The sequence below is a fragment of the Chrysemys picta genome, chromosome 22 (assembly GCF_011386835.1).
Source record: "Chrysemys picta bellii isolate R12L10 chromosome 22, ASM1138683v2, whole genome shotgun sequence".
Taxonomy (NCBI): Eukaryota; Metazoa; Chordata; order Testudines; family Emydidae; genus Chrysemys; species Chrysemys picta.
Window position 1 is genome coordinate 3823784 of NC_088812.1, and position 20089 is coordinate 3843872.

The following is a 20089-nucleotide window of genomic DNA, read 5'->3' on the forward strand; positions in this document are numbered from 1 at the left end:
GCCTGTCTCTGATTGAATGCGGGACAGTTTGTTTTTCACAGTAAAAAGCGGGGCCGGGGGTGTTAGGGAAAGCTAACCTCAGCTCTGCCACAGAGTCCCCAGTGACCTCATGGCCTGGCTCTGTGCCTCGGTTTCCCCGTCCGTACAATGGGGATAATGAACCTCATTTTGTCTGGCTTGTGAGTTTAGACCGGGAGTGCTTGGGGCAAGGACCGTCTCACTGGGTCTGTGCAGTGCCCGGCACGAGGGGGCCCCGATCCTGGTCGGGGTCTGGGTAGCGCCGGGCAAAAGGGGGCCCCCGATCTCGGTCAGGGTATGCGCAGCGCCTGGCACGAGGGGGGCCCCGATCTCGGTCGGGGTATGCGCAGCGTCTGGCACGAGGGGGGCCCCGATCTCGGTCGGGGTATGCGCAGCGTCTGGCACGAGGGGGGCCCCTGATCTCGGTCGGGGTATGCGCAGCGCCTGGCACGAGGGGGGCCCCTGATCTCGGTCGGGGTATGCGCAGCGCCTGGCACGAGGGGGGCCCCTGATCTCGGTCGGGGTATGCGCAGCGCCTGGCACGAGGGGGGCCCCTGATCTCGGTCGGGGTATGCGCAGCGTCTGGCACGAGGGGGGCCCCTGATCTCGGTCGGGGTATGCGCAGCGTCTGGCACGAGGGGGGCCCAATCTCGGTCGGGGTATGCACAGCGCCTGGCACGAGGGGGGCCCCGATCTCGGTCGGGGTATGCGCAGCGTCTGGCACGAGGGGGGCCCCGATCTCGGTCGGGGTATGCGCAGCACCTGGCACGAGGGGGGCCCCTGATCTCGGTCGGGGTATGCGCAGCGCCTGGCACGAGGAGGGCCCCGATCTCGGTCGGGGTATGCGCAGCGCCTGGCACGAGGGGGGCCCCGATCTCGGTCGGGGTATGCGCAGCGCTGGAACAAGGGGGGCCCCGATCTGGGTTGGCGCCTCTAGGGCTCTTGCAATGCACCAAACCAGCAATCCCAATGTGCCGGCATCACAACGCCCTGTTTTATCTGCTGTCCGGTCCCAACGTCCCCTGGGAGGGTTTGATTATCTTGCTGCTGCGGGGAAGGGACCTGCCCTCCTTCCAGCCAGACGGTTGGGGAATGGAGGCGGGGGGAGGCTAAACCCCCTTTAACACCCTCTTTCCAGCACCCGCTGTGTCTGGGGTGCATCCCCCCCCGATTGGCCCAGGTCCTGCGACTTGGGGCCTGAGTGTCCCTGTGTGCGGCATGGGGAGGGGGCCAGCTGCCATCTCCCGCTCGATCCCCCCGCTGCAAAGCGCAGGATCGGCCCTGCTAGAGCCCACGGGGGACGGGGGGATTCACTGCCTCGTCTGATCAACTCCCCAGCTGTGCATCCTGGGTGATGGGGATCCGCTCCCCTCTGGATCCCACTGGCCACAGATCCACAGCCCCCCATTGGATCCCACCAGGCAGAACCCCCTGGATCCCACGGGGCAGTGATCCGCTCCCCCTGGATCCCACTGGGCAGTGATCCGCTCCCCCCTGCATCTCACAGGGCAGTGATCCGCTCCCCAAGGCACCGGAGGGGGCAGTGATCCGCTCCCCCTGGATCCCACGGGGCAGTGATCCGCTCCCCAAGGCACCAGAGGGGGCAGTGATCCGCTCCCAGGCACCGGAGGGGGCAGTGATCCGCTCCCCCCTGCATCCCACGGGGCAATGATCCGCTCCCCCCTGGATCCCACGGGGCAGTGATCTGCTCCCCCCTGGATCCCACGGGGCAGTGATCCGCTCCCCAAGGCACCAGAGGGGGCAGTGATCCGCTCCCCCCTGCATCCCACGGGGCAGTGATCTGCTCCCCCCTGGATCCCACGGGGCAGTGATCTGCTCCCCCCTGGATCCCACGGGGCAGTGATCCGCTCCCCAAGGCACCGGAGGGGGCAGTGATCTGCTCCCCCTGGATCCCATGGGGCAGTGATCTGCTCCCCCCAGGATCCCACGGGGCAGTGATCCGCTCCCCCCTGGATCCCACGGGGCAGTGATCTGCTCCCCAAGGCACCGGAGGGGGCAGTGATCCACTCCCCCCTGGATCCCACGGGGCAGTGATCCGCTCCCCAAGGCACCGGAGGGGGCAGTGATCCACTCCCCAGGCACCGGAGGGGGCAGTGATCCGCTCCCCCCTGCATCCCACGGGGCAGTGATCTGCTCCCCCCTGGATCCCACGGGGCAGTGATCCACTCCCCAAGGCACCGGAGGGGGCAGTGATCCGCTCCCCCTGGATCCCATGGGGCAGTGATCCGCTCCCCCCAGGATCCCACGGGGCAGTGATCCGCTCCCCCCTGGATCCCACGGGGCAGTGATCTGCTCCCCAAGGCACCGGAGGGGGCAGTGATCCGCTCCCCCCTGCATCCCACGGGGCAGTGATCCGCTCCCCAAGGCACCGGAGCAGGCAGTGATCCGCCCCCCCCCGGATCCCACGGGGCAGTGATCCGCTCCCCAAGGCACCGGAGGGGGCATTGGTGGAGACATGGGGGCGTCTCTACCGCTCCTGGCTCCTCTCCAATTCCCTGCCCTGCTCCTCAGCCTCTCCTTGCAGCAGCCCCAGCCCAGCCCTTATCTGTCCCCTCCCAGCCTGCCCGCCCCGCGGAGCGCAACCACAACCTGCAGCCAGAGAGCCCTGCCAGGCCAGACTTCTCATCGCTCCGGTCCTCCCTGCCCCGAGCCATGGACCCTCCGCGGAGCCACATCGCTGCCCTCTGCACCCTGCTGGCCTGGGCCACCTGCACCACGCAGGAGGGAGCCGGCCCTGACAATGGCTTCAACATCCAAGGTACCAGCGTGAGCCCTGGGGGCTGGCAGTGCCCTGTGGGCTGGGGGCGGGTGAGCGGGCCCGGGGGCCAGGCAGGGGCACCGCAGGAGTGTTTCATAACAGGAAACCGATTTCCGGCCTCTGCTGTTACAGCCTGACAGCTAGTGTGTGTGTGTGTTCACGTGTGTGTGTTCACATGTGTGTGTGTTCACGTGTGTGTTCACATGTGTGTGTGTTCACGTGTGAGTGTTCGTGTGAGTGTGTGTGTGTTCACGTGTGTGTTCACGTGAGTGTGTGTTCACGTGTGTGTGTTTGCGTGAGTGTTCGTGTGAGTGTATGTGTTCGCGTGTGTGTGTTCATGTGTGTGTTCATGTGGGGGTGTGTGCGGGTGTGCTTGCACGTGCGTGAGTGTGCAGGGTGTGCTTGCAGGCGTTTGTGCTGAGTGCATGCTGGGTGTGTGCGTGCGCATGTGTGTACCCGGCTCTAGTGAATGTGGCTGTGAAACATGCTCTGGTGTCTTAGCCCAGTGTGTGGGGCGGCTCGATCAATCCCCAGACACACGTATCCCTCCAGCCGGCTCTCCGTCCTCAGACACATCTGTCCTACCGAGAGTACAGCAGAGCTGACCCATCCCCCTCTATCTATCTATCTATCTGTCTATCTATCTATCTATCTGTCCCCATCCACCTCCTCTATCTATCCATCTATTCATCCCCACACACCCCATCTATCTATCTATCCATCCCAGGGGTAGGCAACCTATGGCACGCGTGCCGAAGGCGCCACACGAGCTGATTTTCGGTAGCACTCACACTGCCCGGATACTGGCCACCGGTCCGGGGGGGCTCTGCATTTTAATTTAATTTTAAATGAAGCTTCTTAAACATTTTAAAAACCTTATTTACTTTACATACAACAATAGCTTAGTTAATATATTATAGACTTGTAGAAGGAGACCTTCTAAAAACGTTAAAATGTATAACTGGCACGGGAAACCTTAAATTGGAGTGAATAACCGAAGACTCGACACACCACTTCTGAAAGGTTGCCGACCCCTGATCTATCCCCATATACCCCATCATCTATCTATCTATCTATCTATCTATCTATCTATCTATCTATCTATCTATCTATCTATCCCCATCCACCCCCTCTATCTATCTATCTATCTATCTATCTATCTATCTATCTATCTATCTATCTATCTATCCCCATACACCCCATCATCTATCTATCTATCTATCTATCTATCTATCTATCTATCTATCTATCTATCTATCTATCTATCTATCTATCTATCTATCTATCTAACGCCACACACCCCATCTAATCTATCTATCTATCTCCACACACACCCATCCCTCCATCCAAATGCCGACATGGCCCTAACCGCCAGCGATCGGAGCATCTCCAGGAGGAGGCTGCAGTTGGGGGAAAGCCCCCTAGCAGCCCACCTCTCCGGCAGAGTTTATCGCTGATGCGCTGGCCCGTGCGCGGATCTAGGTTCGTTTCATAGCCCGGCCTAACAGGGCTGCCTTCTGCTTCTATGTAACGTTACATAGAAGCAGAAGGAATGACTGGTGACCTCCTACACGTGCGGCAGAACTAGACTTGGCCGAATTCGATGTTTATTTTGGGTCATTTGGACGGATAATATCAGTGTTTGTTCGTAAGCCTTTTTTAAAAATTAGATTTGCATTGAGCCACATCTTCACAGGTGCACAAAACTGGGGGCTTTTTTCAGACCACGGGGGGTGCCGACGACAATTATTTTCTGGCACTAGACGTTCAGATTCAAAAAGTTCAAGCTTTCTAACCGGTACAACCCAAATTGTCAATGTCGCGTATCGAAATTCACAAAGGAAACGGCCTTTAAATCAAACGACTGCCTTCTCAGGCAGTGCCCTGCCGCTCTGTACATTTGACTGATGAGCGGCGGAAACACTTTTTATCAGTTTGTGCATGTATGTGGTGAAATCAACATTTACTGATACAAATCTTCTCCTCCCAAGCCCGGGCACAGATAAGCCTGGTGGGCGGTTGCACAAGCGTGTGTGTTATGTGAAATATATTTGGAGAAACGTATAGGGTAAAAAGATGCCGTGTGTAGCTAATGAGGTCGCTGCGTATCTTTATATGGACAGGGGGGCGCATGTTCCGTGAAATAGGTTTTGGGACATATGCATGGTAAGAAGGTGCCCTGTATCGACAGCTAGGCGTGACCTACGTACAGATAGAGAAGTGTGTGTATAATTTGTGTGTCTATGTAAAAGCTGTGAGTATATGCCTCTTTGCATATATGTGTATGTGTGTAAAATGTGTGCAGAAATATGTGCATCTTGTGTACATATATACACACACACAAATCTCTATATATGTACACATATATGATACACACACATCTCACATCTATTTGTGCGATTGTGTATCTATAAAGAAAACGGGTGTCTATAGCTAAGCGTGGGTATATCTGTATACTACGGGTTTGTTTAATATCCAGCCTCTTGGAATGTTTTCCAAACTGTATTTTACGTAGTACATCTAAGCGTGTACAGAGTCTGAAACTTCCTTATCATGTGTCGCATACCAGGTTGTTTTGCACAGTCTTGGCCTAGAAGGAGGCGGGAAGGCAGAGCAACTGAAAGATAAAAGGGGGGGGGGAAGAGGGGTGACATCACGGTTGGGGGGGTTACCCCTAGATCAGGAAGAGGAGGTGGAGGAGGCATTTCTAGAACAAATAACAGAAGAATCCAAAACACAAGCTCTGGGAGTAAGCGGGGGGTGGGGCTGCACCTCCCCAGACATCGGTTGGGAAAGGAATATGGCAAGATTTCCAGTATGGTGCCGGAATATGCCGTTTGTTCCAGCCAGCGGAGGAAGTAACCGGGGGACAGGCAGTTTTGATTGATTCTGATCAGTGGGGAGGAATTGGTTGCAAATCTGAAGTTGGAAGGCGATTTGGGTGAACGTAAGAATGGCCATACGGGGTCAGACCAAAGGGCCATCCAGCCCAGTATCCCGTCTGCCGACAGTGGCCAATGCCAGGTGCCCAGAGGGAGTGAACCTAACTGGTAATGATCAAGTGATCTCTCTCCTGCCATCCATCTCCACCATCTGACAGACAGAGGCTAGGGACACCGGCTAGGTCTACACTACCCTCCTGAATCAGCGGGTAGAAATCGATCTCTCGGGGATCGAATTATCGCGTCTCGTTGGGACGCGACAATCGATCCCCGAATCGACGCTCTTACTCCACCAGCGGAGGTGGGAGTAAGCGCCGTCGACGGGGAGCCGCGGAGGTCGATTTTGCCGCCGTCCTCACAGCGGGGTAAGTCGGCTCCGATAGGTCGAATTCAGCTACGCTATTCGCGTAGCTGAATTTGCGTATATTAAATCGACCCCCCCTGTAGTGAAGACCTGCCCACCATTCCTTACTCATCCTGGCTAACAGCCATTAATGGACTTAACCTCCATGACTTTATCCAGTTCTCTTTTAAACCCTGTTATAGTCCTAGCCTTCACAACCTCCTCAGGCAAGGAGTTCCACAGGTTGACTGTGCGCTGTGTGAAGAAGAACTTCCTCCTATTTGTTTTAAACCTGCTGCCCATTCATTTCATTTAGTGGCCCCTAGTTCTTATATTATGGGAACAAGTAAATAACTTTTCCTTATTCACTTTCTCCACACCACTCATGATTTTATAGACCTCTATCATATCCCCCCTTGGTCTCCTCTTTTTTTGGTGGAAGTGATTGTGACGGGATAGATTCCATGTTTCGGGGGAAAGGAAGGAGTGAGAGCAGCAGGAACACGACAATGGACATCAAAAAAAGCAGACGCTGACAAACTCCGAGAACTGGCAGCTGAGGTCCCGTGGGAAGAAAATCTGTGGGAGAAAGGAGTTGAGGAGGGCTGGCGGTTTCTCAAGGAGACACTATCAAAGGCACAACTGTGAAGTATCCCAGTGCAAAGGAGAGATCAGGAGAACAGCAAGAGGCCAACGGGGCTCCTTCAGGAGCTCTTTAATGACCTGAAAATCAAAAAGGAATCCTACAAAAAGTGGAAACCTTCACAAAGTGTTCAGGAGGAGAACAAAAGAACAGCGCAAGATGTAGGGACAAAATCAGACAGGCTAATGAGTTACCCCTGCAAGGGCCCTATAAAGCAAGAAGATGTTTTTTAAATCCATTAGGAGCAAGAGAAAGGCAAAGGCAAGTGGAGGTCCTCTGCTTAGTGGGGAAGGAGAGCTAATAACTGATGACATCAAGAAGGCTGAAGTGTAACATGCCTATTTTGCAACAGACTGTCATTAAAATGGCTAACGGTGCCCAGGTACTTAACACAATGAATATTAACCAGGGGGAAGGACGGCAAGCCAAAAATAGGAAATGATCCGGTTCAAGCATATTTAAATAAGTTGCATGCATTCAAGTTGGCGGGGTCTGATGAAACTCATCCTGGGTTACTTAAGCAATCTCGGAACGGTTAGCGATGATCTTCGAGAACTCATGGAAGACGGGTGAGGTCCCAGAGGACTGGACAGGGGCAAACGTAGTATCTATCTTTTAAAAGGGGAACAAAGAGAATTATAGGGCAGTCAGCCTGACTTCTGTACCTGGAAAGATACTGGAACCAATGATTAAACAATTGGTAAGCCCCTAGAGGATAATAAGGACTCGCCAGCATGGAGTTGTCAAGAACAAATCATGCCAAACCAACCTAATTTCCTTCTTCGACAGGGTTACTGGCCCAGTGAGCTGTAGACAGGAAATATCTTGATTTCAGAAAATCTTTTGATGCAGTCCCATGTGACAGTCTCATAAGCAAACTAAGGAAATGCAGCTAGATGTCATTACTAGACGGTGGGGGCGCAACTGGCTGAGAATTGTTCTCCGAGAATAGTTTTCAATGGGTGGCTGTCAAACTGGGAGGGTGTGTCTGCTGGGGTCCCGCAGGGGTCGGTCCTGGGTCCAGTACCGTTCAATATTTGTATTAGTGACTTGGATAACGGAGCGGAGAGTGTGCTGATACGTTTGTGGCTGACACCAAGCTGGGAGGGGTTGCAAGCACTTTGGAGGGCAGGATTCGAAGTCAAAACAGGCCGGACAAATTGGAAAATTGGCGTGAAATCAACAAGAGGAAATTCAGTACAAGTGCAAAGTGCTTCACTCAGGAAGGAAAAATCAAACGTCTAGTGTCAGGAAGAGGAGCTGGGGGTTAGAGTGAGTCACAAAGTGAATGAGCCAGCGACGTGATGCAGTTGTGAAACCAGCTAATATTCCGGGGTGTATTAGCAGGAACGTCATATGTGAGACATGGGTGGGGATTGTCCCATTCTGCTCGGCACTGGTGAGGCCTCTGTCCAGTTCTGGGTGCTGCGCTTTAAGAAAGATGTGGACAAATTGGAGAGAGGCCAGAGGAGAGCCACAGAAATGATCAAAGGTTTAGAAAACCAGACCTGCGAGAGAAGATTAAAATCTGGGCATGTTTAGTCCTGAGAAAAGACGACTCGGGGATGGGGGGGAGGTGAGAACAGCCTTCAAATGTCTTAAGGGCTGTTACGGGGGGACGGGGATCAATTGTTCTCCATGTCCCCCGAGGGCAGGACAGGAAGTACTGGGCTTCATCTGCAGCGAGGGAGATGTAGGGTAGATATTAGGGGAAAACTTTCTAACTAACTCTAAGGGGAGTTAATCTCTGGACCAGGCGTCCAAGGGCGGTTGTGGGATCCCTGACAGGACACGAGGTTTTTAAGAACAGGTTGGACAAGCCCCTGTCAGGGATGGTCGAGGTTGATTTGCTCCCTCCTCAGCGCAGGGGCCTGGACCTGAGGAGCTCCCGAGGTCCCTTCCAGCCCCACATTTCTGTGTTTCTCTGATAGTTTATTTCTCTGCTGTACAGACATTCTGTTAAAACCACGTCTTCTCTTAATATAGGAGATGCTGCTTGCGCCTCTGTAGTCACGGTTAAGTTGAATTTTGCTCCTAAAACAGGGTTATACAGAATATATTGTTTTCTACAATCTAATATAATCTATCCCCATCCACTCCATCCATCTATCTATCCCCATATACTCCATCCATCCATCCATCTATCTATCCCCATATACCCCATCCATCCATTCATCTATCTATCTATCCCCATCCATCTATCTATCTATCCCCATCCACCCCATCCATCTATCTATCCCCATATACCCCATCCATCCATTCATCCATCTATCTATCCCCATCCACCCCATCCATCCATTCATCTATCCCCATCCACCCCATCTATCTATCTGTCCCCACACATCCTATCTATCTATCCCCATCCACCCCCTCTATCTATCTATCCCCATCCACCCCCTCTATCTATCTATCCATCCCCATATACCCCATCCATCCATTCATCTATCCCCATCCACCCCATCTATCTACCTATCTACCTATCCCCATACACCCCATCTATCTATCTATCTATCTATCTATCTATCTATCTATCTATCTATCTATCTATCTATCCCCATCCACCCCCTCTATCTATCTATCTATCTATCTATCTATCTATCTATCTATCTATCTATCTATCTATCTATCCCCATATACCCCATCCATCCATCCATCTATCCCCATCCACCCCATCTATCTATCTATCTATCCCCATCCACCCCCTCTATCTATCTATCTATCTATCTATCCCCATATACCCCATCCATCCATTCATCTATCTACCTATCTCCATCCACCCCATCTATCTATCTGTCCCCACACATCCTATCTATCTATCCCCATCCACCCCCTCTATCTATCTATCCCCATCCACCCCCTCTATCTATCTATCCATCCCCATATACCCCATCCATCCATCCATCTATCCCCATCCACCCCCTCTATCTATCTATCTATCTATCCCCATACACCCCATCTATCTATCCCCATACACCCCATCTATCTATCTATCTATCCATCCCCATATACCCCATCCATCCATCCATCTATCCCCATCCACCCCATCTATCTATCTATCTATCTATCTATCTATCTATCTATCTATCTATCTATCTATCTATCTATCTATCTATCCCCACACACCCCATCTATCTATCTATCACCATATACCCCATCCATCCATCCATCCATCCATCCATCTATCTATCCCCATACACCCCCTCTATCTAGGCAGAGACTAAGGAGAATTCTGTGTCTGCACATGGCTGAATCCCCGTGAAATGCCTGGAACAGGCACTGGTCTAATAAACGAAGCATGAAATAATAATCTGTATTGTCTGGATTATGGTAGAGCCCAAAGGCCCAGCTGTGCCGGGCGCTGCACGGACACAGTAAAACAGTGTAGTGAGGAACTGTGTTGTTATTTTCTACACGTGCCCTGCGCCGTTCACGAGGTGTCCGCCTGCACTGGGGCAGACCCAGGGAGCTGAGGTCTGCCTCCAGGACCCCCTCGGGCAGGGCCGGCTGGCTCCAGAGGGCACCCCTCACTCTCAGCGGCAGTTGGGGCCTGTTGCCTGCTGGGGGTTGGGGTTGTTCTTGTACCTGTCTGGGAAGGTCTCTTTTGGAGCCACCTCCCCGGGGGGTTCAGGGCAAGGGGCTGTTAACCCTCGGAACCCCCAGCAGCAGGATGTTACTGGGGCGCAGGGTAGCGGCGTTCTTCACTGGCTGGGCTTTGGGGGCGCAGGATCGGGGAGATCGCTCGATGACTCAGTTATTGGTCTGTGTGGACGGCGGGGGGAGAGGTGGCTGCTAACTGGGCCCTCCCTGTGCCCCCAGCTGCCCTGCTTCTGGGTGAGGAGCCCCTGGACCCCAAATGTTTCACGCGCTGCCTGGAGGACCTGACCTGCTTCTGGGAGAGCAGCAGCCCCCCGAGCGCCACGGAATACGGCTTCTTCTACGTCGTGGAGTGAGTCCCCCTCCCCCACCGGGGGCCCCTCTGCGGGGAGCTGAGGGGGGGAGGGGGCAGGTCTTGGAATGTCAATGACACCATGATGCCTCCCGTCCCCCCCATGCCCACCTCTGTGCCCCCAAGTCTCACCCCATAGCCTGCGCCCTTGCCCCCTCCCTCTGCACCCTCAGGCTGGGCCCCCCACGTCGGCCCCACCAAGCATGCCCCCTAGGCTGAGACCCCCTCCCCAGGCCTCCCCTCCCCCCGGGTTCTGCTGCTGCTGACCCCCCGCCCCCCTCTCTCCCCGACTCCGACAGGGGGGACGCCCCACAGCGCTGCAACGTGAGCGTGGCCCGGACGCCCTGGAACAGCACCCGCTTCAGCTGCGTCTTCCCGCCCCAGGACACCCCGTCCTTCACCCCCCTGCGCGTCGGCGCATACGCCGGCAACAGCAGCAACGTTATCCACGCCCGCACCATCATGATCAACCAAGTGGGTAGGTGTGAGAGCCGGGAGGGGAAAGGCCCCACGTCCCCCTGAGCCAGCCCGTCCTCCTGCCCCGGGGCAGAGCAGAGCCGGCGCCCCCCAGAGGGGAAAGGCCCCATGCCCCACTCACCACCCCGTGAGCCAGCTGGTCTCCTGCCCCAGGCTGGATTGGAGCCAGTGCCCTCTAGAGGGGAAAGGCCTCGAGCCCCATTCCCTGCCCCCCTGAGCCAGCCAGCCCCTGCCATGGGGCCAGATAGGAGCCAGCACCACCTAGAGGGGAAAGGCCCAATGACCCATTCCCTGCCCCCCCCAGCCAGTCCCTGCCATGGGGCCGGACAGGAGCCAGCGCCCCACAGAGGGGAAAGGCCCAATGACCCATTCCCTGCCCCCCTGAGCCAGTCCCTGCCATGGGGCCGGACAGGAGCCCGTGCCTAGCCTCACTCCCCACCCCCCGACCCAGCCGACCTGGGCCAGGTGGGAGCTGGCGCCCCCTAGAGGGGAAAGGCCTCGAGCCCCATTCCCAGCCCCCCCCGGACCCACCGGCTCACGTCTCCCGCCCTCGCCCCACAGTTCTCCTGGAGCCTCCATCCAACCTGACGGCGCGCACGACCGAGAGCCCGGGGCAGCTGGCGGTGAGCTGGCAGCCGCCCGGCCTGCGCTACCTGGAGAGCAGCCTGCGCTACGAGGTGGCCTTCGCCCCCGAGGGCGCCGAGCGCCAGACGGTGAGTGCCCCTTATCCCCCGCCCTCCCCCGGCGCCCCTCACCCCGCCCGCCCGGCGCCCCTCACCCCGCCCGCCCCCCCCGGCGCCCCTCACCCCGCCCTCCCCCGCCCGGCGCCCCTCACCCTGCCCGCCCGGCGCCCCTCACCCTGCCCTCCCCCACCCGGCGCCCCTCCCCCTGCCCTCCCCCGCCCGGCGCCCCTCACCCCGCCTGCCCCCGCCCGGCGCCCCTCACCCCGCCCTCCCCCGCCCGGCGCCCCTCCCCCTGCCCTCCCCCGCCCGGCGCCCCTCACCCCGCCCGCCCCCGCCCGGCGCCCCTCACCTCGCCCTCCCCCGCCCGGTGCCCCTCACCCCGCCTGCCCCCGCCCGGCGCCCCTCACCCTGCCCTCCCCTGCCCGGCGCCCCTCACCCCGCCTGCCCCCGCCCGGCGCCCCTCACCCCGCCTGCCCTCGCCCGGCGCCCCTCACCCCGCCCGCCCCCGCCCGGCGCCCCTCACCCCGCCCGCCCCCCCGGCGCCCCTCACCCCGCCCGGCGCCTCTCACCCCGCCCTCCCCCGCCCGGTGCCCCTCACCCCGCCCGCCCCTCACCCCGCCCTCCCGCCCGCTGCAGGTCAACATCCCCGACGGCCGCACCGAGTGTCTCATCCTCAACCTGCGGGGCCGGACCCGCTACGCCCTGGCCGTGCGCGTCAAGCCCGACGGCGTCAGCTACAGCGGCTACTGGAGCGCCTGGTCGGCGCCGGTCACCGTGGTGACGCCCCGCGGTGAGACCCCCCCCGCTGCCCCTCCCGTGTTGGGGGGCGGGGGATAGCGGGGGCATGGGGGGGAGGGGCCGTGGGCTGGCGGGGGATAGCGGGGGGATGGGGGGAGGGGCCGTGGGCTGGCGGGGGATAGCGGGGGGATGGGGGTGGAGGAGCCGTGGGCTAGTCTGGGGATAGCGGGGGGATGGGGGTGGAGGAGCCGTGGGCTAGTCTGGGGATAGCGGGGGGATGGAGGGGGAAGGGCTGTGGGCTGGCGGGGGATAGCGGGGGGATGGGGGTGGAGGGGCCGTGGGCTGGCAGGGGATAGCGGGGGGATGGGGGTGGAGGGGCCGTGGGCTGGTCTGGGGGGGCCAATCCTTGGCCCTTTGCTATGATCCCACTGGAGGCAGCTGGTGCCATCCCTGGGGCCTCTCGTGCCCGCTGCCTGGGCTGACCCTGCCTCCCCACCTTGCAGATCTGGACCCCCTGATCCTGTCACTGTCTCTCATCCTGTTGCTCATCGTGGTGCTCCTGGCCCTCTTTGCCCTGCTCACCCACCGCAGGTACCGCCCGCCGCACCCGTTCCCACCGGGACAGCCCATCCCCGGCTCCCTGCCCGCCGCGCCCGTGCCCACCAGAACAGCCCATCCCCCGCCCCCTGGGTCCTGCCCGCCGCGCCCGTGCCCACCGGGACAGCCCATCCCCGGCTCCCTGCCCGCCGCGCCCATGCCCACCAGAACAGCCCGTCCCCTGCCCCCTGGGTCCCGCCCACCGTGCCCGTGCCCACCGGGACAGCCCATCCCCGGCTCCCTGGGTCCCACCCACCCCGCCCGTGCCCACCGGGACAGCCCATCCCCGGCTCCCTGCCCGCCGCGCCCGTGCCCACCAGAACAGCCCGTCCCCCGCCCCCTGGGTCCCGCCCACCGCGCCCGTGCCCACCGGGACAGCCCCTCCCCCACCCCCGGGGCCCCTCCAGGCTAAGGCTTCAAGGCGCTTGTGCGGGGAGAGATCCAACCCCAGCCTTATGCGTGTGCACACGCCTGCCAAACTGGGGGTGTCCCTAGGCGTGCATGTCCTTGTGTGTGGTAGCATGCACATGTGTGTTGTCACGGGTGTGCAGATGCTTGGAGGTTGTCTGAGGGGATGCGCGAGGCATGTGGGTGGTGCTGGGGGCCGTATCTCCCGAGCCCCCTGCAGCCAATGGCCCACGAGCGTTTGCAGGGTGGGTGCACACACATTTCCATGCGGCGGGGGGGGGGGGGGGAGTTCACGCCGGGACTTGTCTCCTGTTCACCACTGCCCCCCCTCTAGGTTTTTGAAGAAAAAGCTGTGGCCGGTGATTCCCAGCCCGGAGCACAAATTCGAGGGGCTTTTCACCCTCTACAAGGGGAACTTCCAGGTACCAGATCCTGCCCTGGCCGGGGCTCCAGGGGCACTGCAGGGGGCTGCAGCCCATCGACGCATGGAGGGGTCTGGCCAGCAGGGCCTGCTGGGGGTCACCACCCTGCCCCGGGGGCATCTGTGCTGGGGATATGGGGGTCTGATGCTGGGGGGATACGCTGGGCTGGGGGACCAGGGTGATTGTCCGGGAGGGGGAGATGCTTAGAGATGGGGGAGCCGCCAGAGGAGGGCCAAGGTGGAGAGTGAGCCTGGGGCTGGTTTTCATGCTGCCAAATGCTAGGCATTGTTGTGGTAGGCCCTACATAAACCCTTGGTTTAAAACAAAGGGGCTGGCAGGAGCTGGTGGGGGACAGGCAGAACCGGAGAGTCCAGGGATGCAGAGAGGGGGCTCAGACCCCCAGGCTTGGCTCAGTAGGTGCCCCCCTCCCCACCCCGCCTCTCTGGTGATCCAGGCCCTGTTGCTTTCGCAGCTCTGGCTGGGACAAAGAAATGCCTACCTGTGGTGGAGCGCGAACCCTGGTTATTTGGAGGAGCAGCCCACCATGCTGGAAGTGCTGTCCGAGGGCCGCGAATCCAAGGTGGAGGGGCCGGTGCCCCCTCTGCCCCCCAAAGCCCAGGGCTCGGTCCCGCCCGCCCGCCCTGAGCCGCCCGCGGAGCCCCAGGATGACTACCTGGTGCTGGATGAACAGCTGATACCATGCAGCCTGGGCAAGGACTCTCTGCTCCTGCCGGATGCCCGGAGCAGTGCGAGCTCTGAAGCGCCCCCTGCCATGGGGCAGGAGCTGGGCTCCCCGGGGGCGACACCGGAGCCCGTCCCAGAGGAGCGGGTCTCGTCCTCCTCCAGCTTCGAGTACACCGTCTTCGACCCCAGTTCGGAGCTGCTGGCACCCTGTGGGCACCAGCGCCCGCTTAAATACAGCTACCTGCTGGTGTCCGACTCCGGGATCTCCGCTGACTACAGCCCCCTGGGCACCAGCACCAACCGGCCCAACCTCTACACCAACCTGTGCCAGGAGGAGTGCCAGGCCCAGCCCTTCCCAGCCAGCTACGTGGTGTGCTCATAGTGCCGGCGGACGGGCACAGGACTCTGGGCCTGGAGAACAGAGATGGAACCCCACGTCTGCCGGACGTCCCGGCAGGACAAAGAAAAGACCCCGTCCCAGCAGGACGTTGAGGGGACCGGGGATGATATAAAGGAGACCCCCCATCCCAGCAGGACGTTGAGGGGACCCCGTCCTGGCATGACGTAAAGGACACCCCATCCCAGCGGGACACAGAGGATGGATATATGACCCCAGCACCAGCTCCCTCTTGCCTGGGGCTTGCAAGGCTGTGGTGGAAGCCAATGGAGGTGGATCCGAACTGCCCCAGGTGGATCCGAACTGCCAGGCCGGAAACTCCCACTGGGCCGGATGGGCCACGGGCAACGCGGCCGGTGCCGGCGGTCACATCCGCGGAGCAGATGGTCAAGGACCAACCTGCCAGCAGGGAACGTGACTGCCAATTCCTCCCACACCAGAGCTGGCTTGGATTCGAAACACGAGCTGGGTGGAAGCTGCAGCCCCTGTGCCACCAAGGGGAGCCCACCCACTCTGCGACCCCCCAAGCCTGGCTCGGCTGCAAGGGATGCTGGGAGTCCTGCAATCCTGCTTCGTGCCCAGTGACACGGACTTCCTGCCCCTTTTCTTTTTGTACTTATGTGTATAGGGGGGAAGCTCAAAAAGCCCCGTTACTCCTGTAAATCTGTTACTGCTGTGACAGGGGCTAGAGGTTGGGGGAGGGCCGGGTGTCTGGACTCTTGGGTTCTAGCCCCAGCTGTGGGAGGAGAGTGGGGCCTAGTGGTTAGAGCTAGGGGAGCTGGGAGTCAGGACTGCTGGGTTCTAGCCCAGCTGTGCCACAGACTTGCTTTGTGACCTTGGGCATGTCCCACCCGACCTCTGCGCCTCAGTTTCCCCATTTGTAAAACTGGGCTGACAGTACTGACCGACCCGGGCTGTCATTCGGATCTTCCCTCTGCTATTAGTATTTAACTCCACGGGGTTGTCCCTGCCCTGGGGTGCTCCCGGATGGCCTGATTCGCCCTGGCACCACCACCAACCCATGGGGCCAGCATTGAAACGCCTGGGGTTGAGGGCTTTCTCCTACCTGCCCGGCAGTGGTGGGGCCCCAACTTAGGGCAGGGGCTTGTTAAAGGGGAGCAGGTGGGGCTGGCGAGGAGGGCCAGTGGGGGTTGAGAATCCCCCAGAACTAGGGGACTGCCCCACAGTGCAGAGTGCCCTGGCAGGGGTGGGGCCCCACTCGGAGCCCACAGTAGCTGGATGCGTGATAGATCTTTGCCTTTTAATAAAGATGGGTTTTTTCACTCCGCGTCTGCCTAGTCTCTGCTGGGGAAGGCTCCACGCATCCGGGACACCCCATTACATCAGCTGTCGGAAACTGACCAAGCTCCGGCTTCAAACCAGTTCAGTCTCTTCCCCCTCACTGCTCCTCAGGAGGGCTGCTGCCTTCTCTGCTGGGGAGAAACCTCCTTCCCCATCCACCAAGTTTGTTCCTGGCCAGCCCTGTTCTTTAGTGGCCCTACCGCTCACCCCTCCCTGGGATCCCACCCGTAGCTTTATAGAGCCACCAGACCCCCTCACAGACGCGTTTCGGGCTCTGCCTTCCCGAGCAACCCTTTGCTGTGCCGGGGGAGAGACTGGAACCTCTGTAGGGCAGGGACTGGCTTTGTGATCTGGGTTTGTACAGCGCCTAGCACAATGGGATCCTGGACACTGCCGTCATACAGATAAACCACGTTTTCCGCACCTTGTAGCAGGGCCTGAGGAGCCCATCGCGACACCGGTTAAAGCCAGCGTGCATGGCTGCCTGTCCCACGTGCTGGGGTGTTGCACGTGCACAGCACTAGTGCAAGGAACCGTGGCAACGGGGCCCTGGATGCTGCTGGCTCTCAGCCCGGGTGTTAACAGTGCCAGGGGCGGAATTGGCGGAGTAGCTCCGCTTGGGTCCAGCCCCCCACCAGCGTGAGAACACGTCCCTCCTTCGGCTCAGCGCCCATCCCCACCTGATAGCGATTATCTCCACAGCAACCGGCCCCCCGGGGTTATCAGCAGCGGCTCAGCTTGTGGCAGGCCGCGGGAGCCCAGCCAAGCGCTGACTCTCGGCGCCGATCCAACAGCGGCAGAGTGAACCACTTGGGAAGGGAGCCCGTCCGGAGAGACGGGAGGGGGCAGGAGCTGAAGGCTGCGGCCGAGACAGCAGGGAGCCTGCACGTGAGCTGCTGGGCCTTGATTCGTGGCTCCACCCTCCGTGTGCCAGCGCCCCCAGCCCTGTGCCAGCTCAGCTCCATGGCACTAAGCCAGCTGTGAGGGACACTCATGTGGGAGGGGAGTGGGGTCTAGTGGGTTAGGGAGGGTCTGGGAGCCAGGACTCCTGGGTTCTACTCCCAGATCTGGGAGGGCCTGGAGTCAGATTCTATTACTGGTTCTGGACGGGGAGTGAGGTCTAATGGGGGAAGTGACTTTCTCGAGGTAAGACAGCAGGTACTGAGTGGCAGAGCCAGGAGCAGAAGGCCAATCTCCTCTGCTCCGAACCCTGCATCCTACGCACTGGAACAGATGGGCTCCCCCTCAGAGCTGGGCGCAGCTAACTGGTCAGGTCACCCCACCTCCCCAGAGAGCCGAAACCATGGAAAATAAATTCGATTCGGGGTAGAGAGTACGTATTGCTCTGTGTCTGTGCAGCACCTGGCCCGATCTCGACTGTTCCTTCGACGGTACTGGAATAAACAGATTTGAATTGTTGAATTTTCCTTCATTTCTATTCACAAAGTAAGCAGGCCAAGGAGGGGACGTACAGAGACGGATTTCCCCCTAAATCGCTCAAGGATCAGCCAATAACCAGGGCAGAAACCCACACTCGGGAAACAGACGAATTTACATCTCCAGAGCCCCAGGGGTCATTTCTCAGCCCCGGCAGCTCTATCTGTGTCCGAAGCCGCCCCTAGATCCTCGGCATGCCCCCAGGGAACCGGGGACACCCTCATCTCTCCATCGAGGCCGAACCCCAGCTTCCATTCCTGGTCTGCGGCACCGGGCTGGGACAGGCGCGCCCTGAACGTCCGGTCGCCCCCACAGTCCTCCTGGCCCAGGGCTGGCGCCGAGTCCGGGCACAGCCAGCACTGGGCTGGGAAGTAGCGCTGGAGGATGCAGAGATAATCCTCCACCTCTGTTTCCCCGGAGACCTGCATGGAGGCGATGAGCTGGCAGCAGGTGGCAGATCCTTGGGGGTCCGCGCCGAGGCGCCCCGTGAAGTATGAAGCTGTGTCCACCAGCAGGGCTGAGAGCCGGGCGGCCGCCTGAGGGCCAGGGCAACCAGCGAGGTACTGCTCCAGCCCGTCCAGCAGGAGGAGGGCAGGGGGCCCAGGCAGGCTCTGGTGCAGCGAGGCCAACAGCCGCAGCAGCTCCCGCAGCGAGGGCGGGTAGAGGAACTGGATGCACTGGGGTGGGGAAGGGGAGGGAGCTATTGAACGGGGTCGGCCCCAGCCCGGGATCCCCTCCCCCACCAGACCAACCTCGACCCAGCCCAGCCCCCCGCCTCCCAGCTAGCCCCAACCCAGTATCTCCTCCCTTCCCCTGCCCAGCATCCCCCTGTGCCCAACATCCAGCCACGTCCAGGCCCTGTCCTATACCAGCACCACCTCCAAGAAGCCCCTCCCTATCTGGCCCCGCCCACTCCTCAAGCCCCTCCCTTTATCCTAGGCCCTTAGGCTCCTCCCCTGCCATGAAGCCCCACCCCTTAGCTCCCCTCCTACTCCCTCCCTCCCATCAAGCACTGCGGCCTCCAGCTTCTCCCCCAATTCAGCCCTCCCGGGAGAAAGGAACTCCGACCCGCTAAGATTTTTTACCCTTGGCCCCGCCCCCTCCCCGCAGGCCCCGCCCAGGATATTGGCCCCGCCCCCTCGCCGCAGGCCCCGCCCATCACCTGCAGGCCGCGCGCGTCGCTCTCCCCGCGCCGGGCCCCCGGCAGCCGCTGCAGGGCGCGGGGCGCCAGGAACAGCGCGCGGGGCCCGCCCAGCGCCGCCCGGAACAGCAGCGCCGAGCGGCCCGAGCGGGCCGGGCCCAGCACCAGGGCCGGGGTCGGGGCCCGGCCGGGCCCAGCGGCGCCCAGCGCCCGCTGCACCGCCGCCGACATTGCCCCGCCCACTACTCGCCCCGGGCCAATCCGGAGGGATGTCCCGCCTCGTCCCCGGGTGATAGCTAATCAGAAATCGTACTCCGTTCCGGTCACGCCCCCTTCCAACCTCCAGCCAATCCGGAATAAGGACCGCCCACTCTCGTTGATCTAGCCAATCCGGGGGGAAGGCCCGCCCACTCTCTGAAGCCTAGCCAATCAGTGGCTGCAACCGCCTCTAGCCGCGCCGTCCCTGCCCCACCTCCTGCCCTGAACCGTGGACCCACCCCCTCCCAGCTGGGATAGAACCCAGGCGCCCGGACCCCAGCCCCTACCCTGGGCACTGGACCCACCCCCTCCCAGCTGGGATAGAACCCAGGAGTCCGGGCCCCAGCCCCTACCCTGGGCACTGGACCCACCCCCTCCCAGCTGGGATAGAACCCAGGCGTCCGGGCCCCAGCCCCTACCCTGGGCACTGGACCCACCCCCTCCCAGCTGGGATAGAACCCAGGCGCCCGGACCCCAGCCCCTACCCTGGGCACTGGACCCACCCCCTCCCAGCTGGGATAGAACCCAGGAGTCCGGGCCCCAGCCCCTACCCTGGGCACTGGACCCACCCCCTCCCAGCTGGGATAGAACCCAGGCGTCCGGGCCCCAGCCCCTACCCTGGGCACTGGACCCACCCCCTCCCAGCTGGGATAGAGACCAGGCCCCAGCCCCTACCCTGGGCACTGGACCCACCCCGTCCCAGCTGGGATAGAACCCAGGCGGCCGGCGCCACCCCCTGCCCTGGGCACTGGACCCACCCCCTCCCAGCTGGGATAGAACCCAGGCGTCCGGGCCCCACCCCCTGCCCTGAGCACTGGACCCCTCCCCCCCAGCTGGGATAGAACCCAGGCGTCCGGCGCCACCTCCTGCCCTG

The 20089-nt window shown here is 60.4% G+C and overlaps 2 protein-coding genes across 2 annotated transcripts; one reads left to right on the top strand and one right to left on the bottom strand.

Moving 5' to 3' along the window:
• The first annotated feature begins 2583 nt into the window (after positions 1–2583).
• On the top strand, positions 2584–16360 carry EPOR (erythropoietin receptor). Its single transcript, XM_065576047.1, has 8 exons — positions 2584–2797; positions 10542–10671; positions 10971–11149; positions 11710–11861; positions 12468–12621; positions 13073–13160; positions 13909–13996; positions 14469–16360. The coding sequence occupies exons 1-8, from the start codon at positions 2692–2694 to the stop codon at positions 15060–15062; spliced, it is 1491 nt and encodes a 496-aa protein (XP_065432119.1). The 5' UTR covers positions 2584–2691; the 3' UTR covers positions 15063–16360.
• On the bottom strand, positions 15780–19215 carry SWSAP1 (SWIM-type zinc finger 7 associated protein 1). Its single transcript, XM_065576051.1, has 2 exons — positions 18979–19215; positions 15780–18493 (listed from the first exon to the last, which is right to left on the bottom strand). Exons 1-2 carry the CDS (start codon positions 19186–19188, stop codon positions 17954–17956), a joined length of 750 nt encoding a protein of 249 aa, XP_065432123.1. The 5' UTR covers positions 19189–19215; the 3' UTR covers positions 15780–17953.
• Positions 19216–20089: the final 874 nt, after the last annotated feature.

Excerpts from the sequence above, each read along its gene's own strand:
- SWSAP1 (XM_065576051.1), bottom strand. The coding sequence starts at position 19,188 with ATGTCGGCGGCGGTGCAGCGGGCGCTGGGCGCCGCTGGGCCCGGCCGG. Across the intron at positions 18,494-18,978 it reads GCGACGCGCGCGGCCTGCAG|TGCATCCAGTTCCTCTACCC; the intron begins GTGATGGGCGGG and ends TCCCCACCCCAG.
- EPOR (XM_065576047.1), top strand. The coding sequence starts at position 2,692 with ATGGACCCTCCGCGGAGCCACATCGCTGCCCTCTGCACCCTGCTGGCC. Across the intron at positions 12,622-13,072 it reads CACCGTGGTGACGCCCCGCG|ATCTGGACCCCCTGATCCTG; the intron begins GTGAGACCCCCC and ends CCCACCTTGCAG. Across the intron at positions 13,161-13,908 it reads GCCCTGCTCACCCACCGCAG|GTTTTTGAAGAAAAAGCTGT; the intron begins GTACCGCCCGCC and ends CCCCCCCTCTAG.